This window comes from Corvus hawaiiensis, chromosome 6, assembly GCF_020740725.1.
Source record: "Corvus hawaiiensis isolate bCorHaw1 chromosome 6, bCorHaw1.pri.cur, whole genome shotgun sequence".
Lineage (NCBI taxonomy): Eukaryota > Metazoa > Chordata > Aves > Passeriformes > Corvidae > Corvus > Corvus hawaiiensis.
This window is the reverse complement of record NC_063218.1, coordinates 44965363-44982322: the sequence shown is the minus strand read 5'-3', so window position 1 is coordinate 44982322 and position 16960 is coordinate 44965363. Positions and strand designations below refer to the sequence as shown.

The 16960-nt window shown below is 44.5% G+C and overlaps 1 protein-coding gene across 2 annotated transcripts in view; it reads right to left on the bottom strand.

Annotated features, from left to right (window-relative positions):
- The window catches only part of SLC1A2 (solute carrier family 1 member 2), an 89938-nt gene extending 74777 nt beyond the window's left edge, over nucleotides 1–15161 (bottom strand). The window contains exon 1 of one of the 2 annotated variants that reach the window (XM_048308025.1): nucleotides 14687–15161. In XM_048308025.1, the coding sequence (XP_048163982.1) occupies nucleotides 14687–14703 (17 nt within the window). In that variant the 5' untranslated portion in view covers nucleotides 14704–15161. The remainder of the gene's footprint in view (nucleotides 1–14686) is intronic. The other variant, XM_048308024.1, reaches the window with a different exon arrangement.
- Between the last annotated feature and the right edge of the window lie 1799 nt (nucleotides 15162–16960).

Genomic DNA, 16960 nt, shown 5'->3' with positions numbered 1-16960 from the left:
CCTGGCCTCATCTGGGCAGTCCTGTTTAGAACGAAGCCGAGGAAAACAAAGCTGCTGAAACTCACAGTGCACTGAAAGAAGATGTGATTTTTTGAGGGAGGCAGCAAAGCCTTTCCAACTCTAAAAGCCTGCCTACACTGGTAATCCATTGTGGTGCAGGCAAAGGCAGCATGCTGGGTCTCCTACACTTTCAAGGTATAGTCAGTCACTTTCCCCTTGCATTGGGGTAATCGTATCTGTGTGAGGAATTACTGCAGAGTAGCTCATGCACAGTCCATTAGCAAATAACTTGCTTCACAGTAGGCAAACTTCTACGTGTTTCCAGGTAGAGTGAAGGACTTCTGAAGAAAGACTTTCAGAGAGTAGGTAATCCAGCAAAGCATTAGAATTTACATGTGACACATATCATGTATTCTATGAAAGCCTGGGCTTGGGCAAAACAACCAGCATGTTCCACAGAAACTGCTTTTTTGCTGCCAGCCACACTGGCAATAGTCTCACTGAAGGAAGAGTAAGCCTGAAATGAAATTTTCCACTATTACAACTGATGAGAAATGATTGCAAGAACATGGGCAAATAGCCAAAGCAATCTGTACTGGCAAACCCAAAGAAACGATGCAAAGCTGGCCAAGAGAGCTGCAATTAAATGTGCACCACCTTTGTCACATTCCTTTGCAATTAATTTTTATTTGCTCTTGCAAAGAGTAAAGATCTAAAAAGTAACCAACAGGCAGAACACCTACTTTGCACCTACTAAAAGCAGTATTTGTTTAGCACTGTGAAAATCCTAAAATGCACCTTTTTCCTCACTTCCTTTTCAATTAAAACCTGACACTTGTATAATGAATTACTTCTAGCAACTATCAAGTCTGCTTCTAGTTCAGGTGACCAACTACTGCCAATAGTCTGAAGGAAAAATATTGCGTAGAGCCTTATAGTGTAAACAGAAGAGAGCAGGTAGCCAGCACTGTTAAATCCTACTGTAGTTTTTGTCAGGGGTCACTACCTGATCAGTTCAAAAAATTGAGACAAAAAATGTTCAGGTCTGAGGCATGCTAAAATGTCGGGGCAAACTTGTGGGACACTGCATGTGCAGAGTGATGTCCATGTGAGCGTGGATATTTGCACTCACAGTCACTGAGATCACACACTCACACGAGAGAGTCTGTTTATGAGTCTGCCAAGAACCATCAAGGTGTGCAGTGCCAGGGAAGGTCTTTGAAAGAAGCTCTGTCCATACAGGCACTAAACAAGCTGTAGGAAACTCCCACTTAGTATGTGAATGAGTGATTTCATAAGAGTACTGGATTTAAGGCTAAAATCTGGAGGCTTTTCTGTTCCACATACATAATTTGAGTATTTCAAAAGGAATTACGAATGTAATTCTTCAACACAAGGATACTCATCTGAGAAGGCACAGAAAGATAAAGATACAACTCAGCCACTCCTATACCTCCTTCTCCAAACTCTGGACAAAGGAAATGTTGAGGAGGAAATACAAGGTAAGGATGTCTAATACACTCATTAACCGTTATGAATGATCTCAAAGTTTTGAAAATTAAAGCACTTGCTGGAATATTTTAATTTATACTGGGATGGGACTATGAAGATTACTTCCACAGTGCCCAGATACTCTTTTTTACACTGAACTTGGGAGATGGTGAAGAGAATTACACAATAAAACTTTAAGAAAGGTGTTTTGAGGTCATAATACCCAGACACACAACCCAAATGATAGCTATACCCTCTTCACTTTAATGTAAATTTTGCAGTATATCAAATGGGACAATTTACAACCTGACATTTTAGTGGCAGATTACCACTTGGGACATAATAGTGACTGCATGTTTGAATGTGTTTCTTTTAATATGTGTCTGTCTGTGAAACATCTTCCATGTCTCAGTAGAAGTGAGGGCATCTTCTTTGAACAATAAAGACTATTCACAATAATTGTTTATGGCCAATTTCAAGAAAACACACTATTCTGTTCTTTTACACTTTGTCATGTAAAAATATTTTTCTAGGGTGTGATCTTGCTTACTCAACTGATATAATAACTTTTCTGTCTCCTGCTACTCTGTCCTGCTAGACAAAATCTTAAATTATGTCATGGGCATAAGTTATTAAAGAAACTATGTTGAAACATGACACATTATTCCAGGAAACTGTTAAAGGAACAACCAGCTTCAGATAGGTTTTGACTTTCCTGTTCCTGAGTACTCTCTTGTAATAGTCCGCAAAACAAACAGCGATGGAAGATTAGCAAAATGCAATAACCTGATCACCTGCCAATAGAGACCTTTCCATTCCAGCTTTTGATGTACATTTGGCACTAGTGTTCCCATCACTGGGAAATGTCCTAGCTATCTTTCAGGTATGTGATCTTGATGTATAAAAGCCTAGATTTAGAAATCAGACACTGTTAATAAACCCATCAGTTCACAACAGTGCTTAAAAACAGCAGTTCTGAGAAAGGCCTCTAAAAATGAATCATGATTGTCAGGTTAACAGATAATTTAAGCTTCAGCTTGGGAAAAAAAAAAAAAAAACTGAGAGAAAGCAAGAGGAGAATCTAAGCTTTCCCAAACAATTCAAAAAATGTGAAGACAACATGGTATTTTCATAAGAGGAGGCAAACCACTGAAGGTCCACACAAAGAAGTAGGCTGAGCCCCTCATCTGGTCTCCTGCTGCTCTAGTCATGCAGCAAAGGTATAACCAGCATCACCTGGGATGAAAAATAGGGGAAAGATAGTTTTGCATTGCCTGACTGGCCATGGAAACAGGACAATTTTCCTATCCACAGCTGCAGATTCTGGTGTGACAGGGAGCAAACTTCACACCTTAACTCTCAATCTGTAAAGATGAGAGTACATCTCCTAAGGTGTCTCTGATTTCTTTGTTAACACAGGAAGATAAATTAGGAGATATTGTTCTTCCTGTACATGTCATTTAGCCACAGAGAGACACATCTTAGGCACACTGGTATCACAGCATTACTAATAAATAGGCTGGAGAAATAACACCTCTATGAAACCACACTTGATGTAACCACACAGATGAGAAGGGAGGCTGTCGAAACTGTCATCTTTCTTGATGGCAGAGAGAGTATAAATAGAGGGTAACTGGCTAGAAGTTAAAATCCTCCTTCTCTTTCCTTTCTCTCCTCCTTGGAAATACGGAAGAAACAGTGTATGGCAGTTATTGTGATGTCCTTATGGTGTCCAAAAGTATGAAAACACTTACAAGATGATGTATGGTCAGTGAGTAACCCAGGGCAATTAACAGACATTAACACACAGGTACAAGATGGTAATTAATTTGTGCCCCTCTTTTCAGTTCTCAGCCTTGCAGCCACATCTGACCTCCAGGTACCAAGTGCTGTTTCTGCAGCTTCAGTTTGATGTTTGATGTGCCTGTCCAACCCATGCCCCATTCTGCCAGGGTCCTTTCATCAGCACTGACCAGCTTCCAAATGACGGTGTTTAGTTTCCCCTTTGCAGAAGTAAAGCCAGTGGCTTTGATGTGAGAGCTCTAGCTGTTTCTTCTCATCATCTCCAGCACTCAGCAGGCTATGGCTGTCACGAGCAGCCTAGCAATCTCAGACATGTGCTGACTGCTTAAATCCTCCTGTATTTGCACAAGGAGGAAGGATATGATGGCTCTTACACTGATTCAGACATCACAGTGATTTTGTACTTTCAATGCAGAACCTGAATAGAAAATATTATGAACTGTTACCACCCAGTGGAATTAAACTGTCACTTAACACTTTTTCAAGTTCATTGTATCAATCCTACACTTTCATTCCATCAATTTGTCAAGAGTCTAAGCAATGAACAAGTGTCATATGCAGGTTGAATAGCATGACATACAGCAGAAAATCATTTGTACTTATCAAAACAAAGGGCAAACCCAGACTGAGTGATCAGACGCATGGGAAAACTTCACAAATTAAATATTATTCATCTTTGTGGTTTTATTGTTAGGGGCCACATATGCTGGCTTCACAGGATATTTTGGGAGCAAGTTTAAAATGGACAGAAATAAAGACATGGGCATTCGAGATTTTCTAAGATTACATCTTTACTACTCCCTCAAGACATAAAAATGCATTCTTTTCTCCTGATTTGGACAATACATACAAATTAACTAACCACTGATATTTTGAATTAGAAACATTTATCTGTCAGTTAGTGAATAAATAACACCTACAAATTGAGTTGGTTTTGGATTCCACCTTACTCATGCCATCACCATGGCCCCTACATCAAAGAGCCATAACAACTGAAGGTGTCCTTTTTTAGCCATAAGAATGCATCACACAAAGAGGTTCTGGCAATAAACACTGCCATACCTTCACTGCAGCAGCTTTCTAGAGCTCTGTAAGAGAGCGGAAGTTGTCCAGAGCAGACAGATACCTGTGTTTCTACTGTAAATGTACATAACACAACACACAGCTGGGCTCTGACCCCCAGCCCTGGCTTTTGGACACTGTCAGTACAAGGACAAAAGGGAAGATCTCAAGTGGATTGATCTCCTAAGATGCAGAGGACAACTGCAAAACTGAAATACCTAGAATCAACAGTGTACATCCTTTGTGGAAAAGCAAAATAACATAAGTATTTAAGAGCACTTGGTAACACAATACCTCCATCAAAGCCAGGACGCTGTTAAGAATCCAGGTGGCCAGAACAGGATTCCTTCAGTGTGAATTTAGCTACATATATTCTTGTTTTATGTTTCACAAAATCTTTAATTGCAACTGATAGTAACATTATCATTCTTAAATATTATTGAGGAAAAAAAGAAGTGTCTTGACAAAAATAATCATGATAATTACCAACCAACGTATTGGGATTTTCCCCTTTGTACTATGATCTTGTGTCTACTGCCAGACTACCAAAAAAAAATGGAGCTTACACAACCACAGTCCCTGTGGGTTTTATCTGTTTTCTGCTGCGCAGTCCTTCCACCTATTGACTGATTTCAAGCCAGACACAATTAGGGGATCAACATCCAAAAGACACTGAAGCCTCAGTTACCAAGTGAGAGTGAAGACCCTCTAGGCCTCCCTGAGAGAGGCTGCAGTGGGAGTTCAAGCGTTATTTGGTTTGCAAGGGTGCCACCGTGTGACACAAACCCGTTACCAGAAAAGGTGACAGGAATGTCCTCCTCAAGGCACTCCAGCAACTCACTTGAAGAGATGGTGACTGCTGTGAGGCCCTTCTGCCCTTAACTTTAAGCCCATTACAGTATCTTTCAGAAGATCCTCCCCAGGTTCCCCCAGGAAAGGGTTATTGGGAATCCCCTTCAGCAGACCACCAGGGAACATAAGCCTGCAAATGGGACTGGAACGAAAGCAGGAACAAAAGCAACAGCTAATCCTGGAAGCAGCAGAAGGCTTCCTACTAAGGTGCTCTGGTATTACAGAAAGGTTTTGTATGTTTTTGCCCTATGTAGCTGTGAAGGTTCCTCTGGCACTTTTTATGTCAATAGAAATAATATTTCCTGGCAGTTTCCAGCATGGGACACTGCAATATGCCTGTTCTAAGTCCTCCTAAAATGTCGGATGAGGGATTCTGATCTGTTTTTCACTACCTGACCTAAATTCTGTGATATAAATAGCAACCAGGTGTTAATGGATTCCCATATGCATGCATGTATGTGGATGACGTGTTTATATACACGTGCGTTTTTTGGGACAAATCTTTTCTCAGTTACCGCAGCAAAAGTAGGTCTTACACAGATAAAGACCAGATGCTTAATTAATGAGAGAGCTTTCTGCCTCAAAGGAAGTATACTAAACCATGTATACTTGAGATGCTGCCTGTGCCATTGTATGGAGCCCAGACCCCTCCGCACACTTGGCATGAATTTGCAACAGAAGCTCCACATTCCGTGTGATTGGAGACCACGGTTTACCTCCAGCCACGTTTGCCTCTCAGGAGTCCGTGCTGCTTGTGGCGAGCATGCCAAGTACTGCTCATTAGTGACTTAAACAGCCAAGTGACTTGAAGGCCATGGCAGGACCTCAGCTCATGGCCACAGAGGGAGCAGTGCTGCCAGCAGGCACATCAGCAGCCAGAAGATGATGAGAGCCTGCCAGGAACCTGCCCAGCGGGGAACACTTACCTGAGGCATATCAGTGATCAACTGAGTGTAAACTTGTATTAGCAGTTTAGTCCAAAGTGAACTTCTGGAGTGAACTTCCTGAACATGCCGACCTGCTGTGCTCTGGTTCATGCTGCAGAGCTGAATTACATTTGGATTAAGCCACACCAGGAAATGCACTGTAGAAGCACACTTAAGGCTCTTCAGATAGTAACCAACACAGTGTGGACTTAGCAGGTCCGGCTACCTCGACTGGGCTGGATTATTATTCATGTATACATAGCTTGAAGCCAATCTCATGAAAAATCAGTAACGTGGATGAGTACATTACAGGATGGTGTGCCAGCAGTACAGGGCATCACAGCCACATCCAAGAACTGGGATATGAAGAGACTACATGGAGATGGCTGTTTACTGTGTACTTGTCATGCACTGAATCTCAGAACAGTTAAAGTTGGAAGGGCCCCCTGAAGAGCCTCTAGTTCACTCTCGTATCCCCAGCTACATGTTATGTATGTGTAGCCAGTTTTTCAACTAAGGAAACCGTGGTCCCAGACGGTTGGTGGTTTGTTAAATCCACAAATGCTGGCCCTAAAGGGTACCTGTGTCTGCCTGTGTGCTCTCCTGCACTCAAGATAATTAGCTGGACTAAGAGGTTGTCATTAGCTTGGACACAATACTGGACTAATACAGTTGCACCACCTTCAGGATCTAAACTGGTCTCTGATCACGTTGCTCTCCAGATTGGAAACATGTACCAGAAGTGTTTGTCAATCCCTCTAAGAGGGTGCTGCATCAGACACACTTGTCCAAAGGAGTAGGAACAAGCAGGTTTGTTCTCTGCACCTGCGAGACAGCCTTTGTGAATGATGTGCAGTGTCAGAAGCTCAGTAGTGCATGTGACTTGTTTAGCAGTGATCTCTGTCATTGTCCCTGCGAGAGAGCAAATCTCCCAGATCCAAACTTAATTCAGCGACTGGGTAAATGACAGTACAGAAAGTAAAATGAACAGTTGGAAAGCAAAACACCAGGGGTTCCTGCCTCAAGGGAGATGAAGTCCACCATCTGGAAACCACATGGTATGGCTTGAGGAGGCCACAAGTCAATCAGAAGTGCAGTCGTTCCCAGATGTGAAGCACAAATTTGGCAGTAGGGCTGAGACTAACTTGATTCACCCAGAAAGGGGAACTAGCAGGTGATGTAACTCCCCTTAGATCCATTTACCTGTCTTCCCTGGGATAAATTAATGCATTTACTCCTTTGACAAGTATCAGTTTGAATGCACATTTTACTTTTAATCTTCGCAAGTGTTCTAGTACCAAACTTTCCACCTTCTCACGCACGCAGATTTTACACTTGGATACATCTCTGATTATTCTCAATATGCCAAAGAGATGGAGCCTAAATTTAAGCTTGCCCCAAAATACCTACTTTAGAGGTGCTATCCATTATCCTCTTATAGGGGATGCAGTTGATAGTGAGCTATCAGAGAATAAGAAAAAGCTCAATTCATGGATGGGGCTCAAGGACCTTGACTTTGGTAGTGGCAGAGGTATCCTGCTCACTGAGCAATCAGGCAGGCAGGCAGCCCCTATGCCTCACTCTGGTTACCAGTATTAAAGACCAACACTGCAAAACTGGAGTTATGAAAATCAACACTGCAAAATATACTAGCAGGATGTGATATTGACAGAATAAAAAAGGCTCAAAACTTCCTGGAAATTTTGGAAACAACACCACTGAACCAGCTGAAGACAGAATCAGATGTGCCTTTTTATGCAGCCTGGAGAACAGGAGGCTGATGGGGGACTTTATAGCTCTCTACAACTCTCTAAGAGCAGATTGCTGGCACCTTGCAAAACACGAAAAAAGACAAATATTGTCTTAGTCTACTTGAAATGTTTCCTTAAAACAGAGTGAAATCTTTTCCTTTGTATTGGAGGTCCCACCATTTTAGTCTTCTAAATTGAAGCTGAAACTAAGAATTTATTTTTGAAAAGTAAAAACTAAATGTTTTTTGTTTTTAAAATCTCATTCTATCTTCTTTTCTTTAAAACACTTCAATTAATCTGATTTCTCAGACACAGCAGTGAACCTGAAATACTGCATTTTCTTGAATTCCACACTGCTTTCCTAAAGATGCCTGTAATTAGCAGGCGTATTCCTTCATTCTTTTATGCTTTGGTTCTCTTTTTGTTCTTCCTTGTAAGGATCCCCAATTTGGAATTGCTTATGCAGGATCAAATATGTTGACGATAAAAGTTAGAAAATATTATGAGCTTTGAACTTAGTCTGTTTTCTTTCCTAAGCACCGAAACATGTATTGTGGTTAATTGTCTTAAAACTTTAGGCACACTGAGAGCCTTTAAATTAATACAGAAGTAGGATTAAACCTATAAAAGCACACTTATTTTTATTGCTTGTATGCCTCTGGTAATAGCATTTTAAAGTAACAAGCTGGAGGCTAAAATTGGGTGAAACGTACTGAGTTGGCAAGAGAGGAGTTTTATTAGTGGATGGACGATTACAGAGATGATGGATTTGACAGATCCAGCCAGTGTTTTCAAGAAACCATACAATTAATTGCTCAAAATAGCAGGCATTGTAACACATTCTGCTGGAGAAGAGAATTAAATCACACAGAAAATGGAAAGGTATTACATGAAAAAGCACTGAAGATGAAGGGCCACTTGTTAGCACTGCGCCTTCGCCCCACACCCCTCACATGCACAGACTGCTTCGGTATGGAGACAACTCTGCACAGACAGCCCAGTGCTGCAGGCTCAAGTTAGTGTGGGATCCATGTCCTTCCACACAGAGTCCCAGCATTCCCACTGTCACCTACACCAAGAAGGAACCCACATGCCAACCATACTGCCACACAGGTGAAAGAGGACAGAGTTTTAATGTCAGTCTTTTTAAGCTGAAAAACTGTGACCCACTGCTCACAAATTTACAGTTATTAGCAGTCTTCATTGGGACAGCCTGTAGATCAAGGGGAAACAGGAAAATGAAGAGAAAATTAAATGCAATAATTTGCTAGTACAGCAATACAGTACTGCTTTGTATGCTGACTTCTTAGTGCATTATACACAAACATCTACATGTATGTCAACAGAGAAGGCTGTACATATGTATTTATCTCACAGAAACCTATGGTAAGACATGGTTTTTGAAGACTTTAGTCATTTTTTAAGGAAGCACAATCTCTCTTCAGGCTTCATATATCTAAGCCAATACTCTAATCTGCTATTTCCAAAAAGTTCAGAATAAATAAGTACCTGTAGACTTTATAGGAAACATATTAATCCCTGTCTGTCTATAAAATGATCTGAATATGGCTAAAAATGGAGTTACTGTCTAGGCAAAAACTTCTTTTTGAAAGCGTATCTCAAGGCCAGACTGAAGGTTGGGGCCATGAGAACTATCGTGTCATTTCAGGATCATGAGTTATCTTCTGCAAAGCCTAAGTGTCTTTTACTGAAATTGATGAGAGATTTGCAATTGACAACAGTGAAATGAGGTCAGAGCCACAGCTGATATGACTAATTACCAAGCTACATTCATTCCATCTGTCCCACAAAATGTCTAAGAAAGAGCATAGGGTAAAACATCTCCATCCTATGCTGGTGCTCATCAAATCCTGCATAAAAATAACAGTGAGAGCGCTTGGGAAATTTCATCCTCTGAAGTATCTAAATATTTGTGCCAGAATAATTCCTCAAGTTTCCATGTAGAGGAATTTTGTGGGTAAATTACAGAATAAGAACTCAGATGACAAGAAATGCGTGGGTGTGCTTGTTGTACATATTGTGGCAGATCCTGAAAACCCACTCGCCTATGTAGGTGCCTGAACCCTACGATGAAACGCCAAGTTAGTGTTCCTGACTCACCTAGGTGTGTCATGTTGTCTCCAGGCTAGGTGAATAATACATGCTGGCAATCTCCCTTTCAGGCTTTGTCTTGACAATGCAGCAAATGGCTTATGACTCCTGCTTCAAGATCCAAAACCATCACGGCTGCATGACTTAAAAAAATAATCCTGTGTAGTAAATTAATTCTTAATGTTCAAATTTGTTCAAAAAATGTTGACAGGTTAACTTGTATTCACAGAGCTTTATGTCAGTAAGGTATTTATTATTTGTGCCTCTTGTGTCAACTTATGTTGACTAATAAGCATCTGTCTACAGCTAGTATAAAACCTATGGGAGTTCCACAGCTATGGCTAATTTTGGAGAAATCAAATCATATGCTCTCTAGTCTGGACAAAACTTTTATTGTTTGGTGATCTCCTCGCACAGGCAAACAGTACTCCTGATGATGGAACTGCCGTTCCAGAAACAACTTGAGCAACTTGAGATGAACATAAGAGTATCTATAGAAGAATGTAAAAACAACCAAGTTTGGAGAGGAGGAATGGACCTCGGATGAAGTTTTTTTGTTTGTTTCTTTCCTTCTAAGTGAGATATTGGTAAAGTCAAATACCAAGGCAGGGATCTCCGTACTGACCATGCAGTTTATCTGCTACGCTGAACAGAATATGAGCACTGCATTTGTGCCATTTCATATTACACAAACACCATTTATATTAAGTGCACACAGAACTGAGAAGCACTATTTCACTAATCAAACCACGACGCTAAGCAATCACCCAGACTTCTGTCTATTCAAACACAGTAATGTTTCATGCTCTTCCACTTCACTGATTTATTTTGTAGCAGGGTGCATACACACACACACACACACACACAGACACACAAAAGTGGCTGTTAACTGTTCACAAATTTGAACGGGTGACATCTCTGTGCTTTTCATAAACCTTCCCTGGGACGGCTCTTCAGAACTGAGACCAACGGAAGTAGAAGAGCCCACATCAGTATTAAGAACCTCTGCAAAATATGGTGATCACAACAAACTGCCCACTGGGAATGGCCACTGGCCCACGCTGACTCCCTAACCATCCCCCTGGACTGAGAGAGGGCTGCCCAGCCAAAGGCACGGGGCTGCTCTGAGGCTGACCTGCCAGAGGGCTGAGCTCCCAGCTCACACACCTGCTCTACCTCTGGTTAAGTTGCTTCTATAGATGCAGTGATAGTGTCTCCTAGTGGCTATATTCCTGAAGGAGCAGACCCTAATCCAAACTTCACACCTGAAACTCCCACTCTTTAGAGGCATACAAAATACTAACACATCTCCAGATTTTTAGAGTATCTAAATCAGCACTCTGGAAGGTTGTTTTTTTTTTTTTTTAACTACAAGAACAACAAAACAGAACAGTATCAAGGTACTCTATTCTTTTCCTTTAGTAAGACTAAAGAGAAAGATAAGAGCAATAATAACACCATGTGAAGCAAGGACTTTGTGGTCAAAGGTCTGAAGGCAAGCATGGGTATCAACTGATCAGTCAATCTTATGTAACCTTTAGGTCCTATCAAGACCCTGTAAAAGCAAAGGAAATGCTGAAATGCTCTGCTTTGGTAAATCTCCATAGATCAACCCACCACGTACTGAGCCCTACACCAGACACCATAGTCTGTGGGTATGAACTCATGTCCTGGGATCTTTGAACCCCACTAAGGACTCATGAAAGGCGATGCCAGCACAGATGAGAAGGTCAGGTCTCCCAGGAGCATCCCACCTGCAGTCATGGTCAGCTGAGGATGTTTAAACGGAACATGAAAACAAGAAACCTTGCACTGTATCCATACTTGGTGCTAGCCCTTCCTCCTTGAACAGGCTATTTTCCATTTTCAGCACCAGCTAAACACCAAAAATGCATCTTAGTATTGAGATGTATCAGGGGATTTTGTGAAAGAAAGACTAAAACTTCAAGCTACAGACAGCGTAAACCAAAATCCCCCTAAATGGTACTACAGTAAGGTAGACCCAGAGGACACATGGGTCTGATTTTGCCGTGTTGTTAAACACTTCCTTTCTCATTTTCTTCCAACCAAAGTTCCCCATTGTTGACCATCCTCTTGGAACAGAAAGATTTGTTCAGCAAATTTCCATACGTGGATAAGCTTAACCAAATAAGACATTGAAAGAAAAGGAAAATAATGACTGGAAAGGCACAGGCAAGGAAATCTGCCATAGCAAATCCTGGCTGTAAGTGACCACTACTTCTTAACAATGGAACACAGATTTACCTTCCTCTGTGTGTATATCTCAGGGCCTTTTGTTCATTAAATACCTTGTCACACACCTGACATCCTCACTTTGGAGATTTTACATAAGCTTTCCTGTTAGAAGAGTAATATGTCACTACAAAAATGACTGTAGTTGGAGCAGTTTTGTCACCACAAAATAAAATCTTTATATACTCCTGGTCTCAACTAACATATTTAGCTGAACATCCCACGAGCAACTAGATATTGATCTGGAGTGTATCCCTCTGTTCCCACCACCAGTAGGTCCTTCTCCATGTACCTGTGTGTGCCTGAGATAGTGCCCATTGCCGCAAGCAGAGCAGTGTTTCTGCTACCATTCTCACATTGTGCCAGTGCTGGTGGAAAGCATTTCTTGAACAAGGTCCAGTCAATATTCACTTTCCATGATGATCCTTTTGGTGCCTCAGTTTGCTGACCTTTATGCCAGAGTGAAAGCTAATCTCTACACTCAGCTTTTCACTTGAGGGGAGAGAAAGATGAGAATTCAGCTTTGGAAGAGGTTCTTACTGGTAAATACGGATTGACAATTGAAATCCTTCCCACTCAACTTCTTTTTCCACACCTCCTTCAGCTGTCACAGACCACTAACTGAATCATATCAAACAACTGTTTCAGTTTGTCTTAGTCTAGGTAAATTTCCAATTTCCTACAAGGTTTGAAAACAAGGCCTAAACTCGTTTCTTTTCTCACCCTGACAATTTAGCTCTGTTCCATAAGGAAAACAAAAGCATGCATCTACTGAAGCCTTTCTGGTTTTGGCACTCTGATCTTTCATAGCCTGCCTATTCAGTCAAATTCTTCTAAAAGCACTTCTCGTTATACACACATTTAAAACCTCCTTTCTTCTGAAGTTGACAGATCTCTCTAACACAGCCACCCCTTATTAAACTCTTGTACAACTGATTCCACCTTCCACCACTGGTCCAAAACAAGCACAGCCACCTCAGGTGGGAATACAAACAGTAGATGACCGCACCATCCAGAAGAGAGTGATAGTGGGGATAATCCAAGGATACAGAAGGGACAGAGCTGCAACCCTAGGCTGGTTCTTCCATCTCTGAGCTTCTTCCTCATGGCTCTGATCATTTGTTGACAGTATCTAGTTAAGTGATTTCATTGTCAGAGGAAATGCTACATAGGGCAGATTAAACTGTTGGGCTGCCACCAAAACAAAAATGTACAAATTCAGTGCAGAAAGCCCCTGAAAAGGCAAGGCAATACCAAATGATAAATTAATGACTTCTGTCACAGTCCTGAGAAAAGCCAGAAGAGCCTCACAGATTTGTCCTCTGATCAACTGGGGGATTGTCCTTTTTCCAAAGCAACCCAAACCAATACTTTCTAACTTTCCATTCCTCCCAAGCCAACTGCTGGGGGCCACTGCACAGCCAGCCAGTTTCTTCTTCTGACCAGGTAATGGGACACTTGTGTGCACATCCTCCCAGACATGTGTTGGGTTATTTAAATCAGCTCAGCAAGTCTTTTAGCCTGAGAGACACAAAGGCAATATAAACAGAGCTTCCTTTTGCACTCTGTCCTTAGAGAGTCCTATCCTGAGCAGATCATGCTGATACAACATGACAACATCCAGGGATAAAGGGGAGGCTCACACTAAACGCAGTCTAATACTAGGTAGTGTTACAAGAGGGCAAGCAGAGATCAAGGAATTCTTTTCTTTTCTTTCCTACTACCTGCAAGTCTGTAAACTGAACAAGCCCTCTGCCTCTTCAGAGCGATGAAGTGGGCGACTCCTGCAGTCCTGGCAGGAGTTGTAGGGACAACTGTTGTAGGGACAACGGTTTTCTTCCAAGGGACGCTACCAGAGCTGTACTGTGTTTGCTTTTCTTTAAAGCCTCCTGTAGAACCCTTTGCCCTTCCCAGCATTTCTCTTGCTAGAACTTTAACGCATTTGGCACAGAACTGCAAAATTGCACAACTCCTCAAGAAGTTGGATTTGTTTGTTGCCTTTTGAAGGGATGGCTGGGGGGGACAAGTTTTTGATTATTTTTGAAATTATAATATTAATTATTATTATTATTATTACTACTATTATATTTAGGAAGAAGCTTCACCCTCCTTTTTGAGTGAGCCATTCATTTGTACTCTTCTTTCAGGCAGGTGGTTTAAGCTTGATCTGCCCCCCAGGGGTTAAATAAAGAAGTGATGGGAGGAAAACCAAGACCTTTTCAGTGGTTCATATTTGAAATTTTTTCCCTCGCTCTTTTCTATATGTGGATCGTCTGGTTCTCGTTTCCTCTCGCTCCCTAATTATTCTGTTAGGGAATGGCGAGGGGCAAGGATCAACAATGAAGCAGATGACAGGAAACTCTGTTACCAAAAGAACAATGCCGGGCATCTCCCCCATCCTCCCGTTCCTCCCACCCAAGAGATGGTCCCCCTCACCCTTCTGTCGATGCCATGGTTCCGAAAAACCCCCTGTCTTCTCAAAGGTCCAAGGGATTAATTTGGACAGCAGGGCGCGAAGGAGGTTGGCTCTTTGGTATAACCCTCGCTCACGTCTGGGAAGGAGCACGCAATTCCTTGTAATCCTGGGGGCTCCGCAGGGCGAGGATCCGGCAGCTCCGCTCCTCGGCTCTCCCCCACCCCGCCGTCCCAGAGCAGGCTCTCGGTGCTCCGGGAACCGGCGCTGCTGCGCCGCGGCCGCCCAGCAGTGGCCGGCGGGGCGAGGAGGCGCTGGCACCTGGGCTGCGATCCCCGGCGCCCTCCCCTCGCCGCGGGGAGCGTGTGCGTGTCTGCGCGGCTGTGTGCGAGAGCTGGGGGGCGACTTCACATCGGCGCGGCGCTGGCTGAGGCTGGATTGGAAGGTTTAGCCCTCGAGCCGTGGATTTGCAGTCAATCCCTCTCTATTTTAGGCACGGGCTGACATCACGAGCCGTTGTTACTCCTATAAATCCCCCCCAACAGCTCCTTGGCAGCAGCGGGGGGGGCGGCGAGCCCCTCGCAGGGGGAGGGCCGGGCGCCGCCGACCGCGACCTGCCCCGTTCGCCGCGGCCGCCACCGCCTCCCGGGGCAGGCTCGGGACTCGGGGGAGCCGGCCGGGAGCCGCGGGAAGGCGCGATCCCACAGACACACACACACATACACACACAGCCCCGCTCGTGTCCGGCTGCCGCCTCACACCCGCACGTGCCCCGGCGAGCGGGCCGGCGCTCGGGCGGCAGCGGAGTGCCGCAGCCCTGCCGAGGGGCTGTGCCGCCGCAGCCGCGGCACCTGCCTCGCCGCGCCGAGGCGGCAGCGGGCTCCCGGGAGGCCCGGCCCGCTCAGCCCTTGTTCGCGCCGCGCTGTCCCACCGGGACGGCCGGGGCTCGCTGACGGCCGCAGCGGGACCGAGGGGCCGCGGCGAGCGGAGCCCCCGCCCGCAGGGACGCGCAGGGTGCGGCGCGGGGCGGTGCTGCCCCCTGCCGGGAGGTGCGCGCGGCGCCGCGCCCGGGCCCCACCTGCCGCCGGCCGCCCCGCAGGCCCGGCCCGGCCCGGCCCCGCACCGCCGCGGCCCCGGGAAGCCGCCGCCGTCCCGCCCGTGGCCGCAGCCTCTCCCCACGCCTCGCCCGCGCCCGCCCCGCGCCCCTACCTGCGCCGCCCGCCGCCGCCTCGCCCCGCAGCGCCGCCCCGCCCCACCACGGCGTGGGCGCCGTGCGTGGCCGCGGCCCGGCGGACCCGGGCCCGGGGGCTGCCCGGGACATTTTTGCAGCGTAGGGCAGGAAGCTTTTGTCCTGTTCAGTACGCGCACTCAGGTGCGGGGGCACAGAACACGCGTGTCACGCCCAGACACTGCCACACACCTTCGCTCCCGTTTCCCTCGGCTGAGGCTCTGCCCGCCAACCTCAGTGCTGTCTTTCCATCCAAGTCTGACCAACCTGATGTCCTGTTTCACAGGGAACAAACATTTCTGCCACAGCTCGTTCCCTCTGCACCGAGGAGGTGGCACAGAAAGCCAGCAGCCATGCGGAAGCCCCCTAACACGATAAGGAGCTGGGAGGCTGCAGGGGTTGCACAGCTGAGCAAGCCTGTCTGACCCTCCGCACCACTCCCACTCCCCCGGGATGCTTTTCCTGCGACCAAGATAATTCCAGTTACTTGCCCTTAAAAAATGGCAGGATGCAGCCTATCACGCAATCCCCAGTCCTAATCAAATGCACACTTTTTTTTTTTTTTTTTTTTTTTTTTTTTTTTTTTTTTTTTTTTTTTTTTTTTTTACTCTTACCATGGACGTAGATTTTCAATGGAAACCATTTACAAGGGCAATTCTGTGAGAGTCACTGAGGGTGCCTAAAAAGAGCTTCTATTTCAATATGTCAATTTCCTTTCAGTGCTATTTTTCAGCTAAGCACCCTGGCTTTTGGAAGTATGGTGCAGCCCCAAAGACATACAAAGGAAAAACATACACTCATTGGAGTGAATAAGAATGCAGAGTGTTTTGCTCTCCTCTTTCCATAGCAATATCCTTATGGCCTTTCCAGAATGCACAGCTCTTTTTCCTTGGAGGGAAAATGAGCTGCTATCCATCTTGTGCTATTTCACACCCTTTCTCCAACAGATGGCACAGATCCTCACCTGTTTAGAAAGACATGTTTGAAATAGTTCTACATCTTAAAAATAGAGCCAAGCTATCTAAGGGATTAGCAATTCCAGGTCACAGGTTGCTTTTTTTCAAAGATT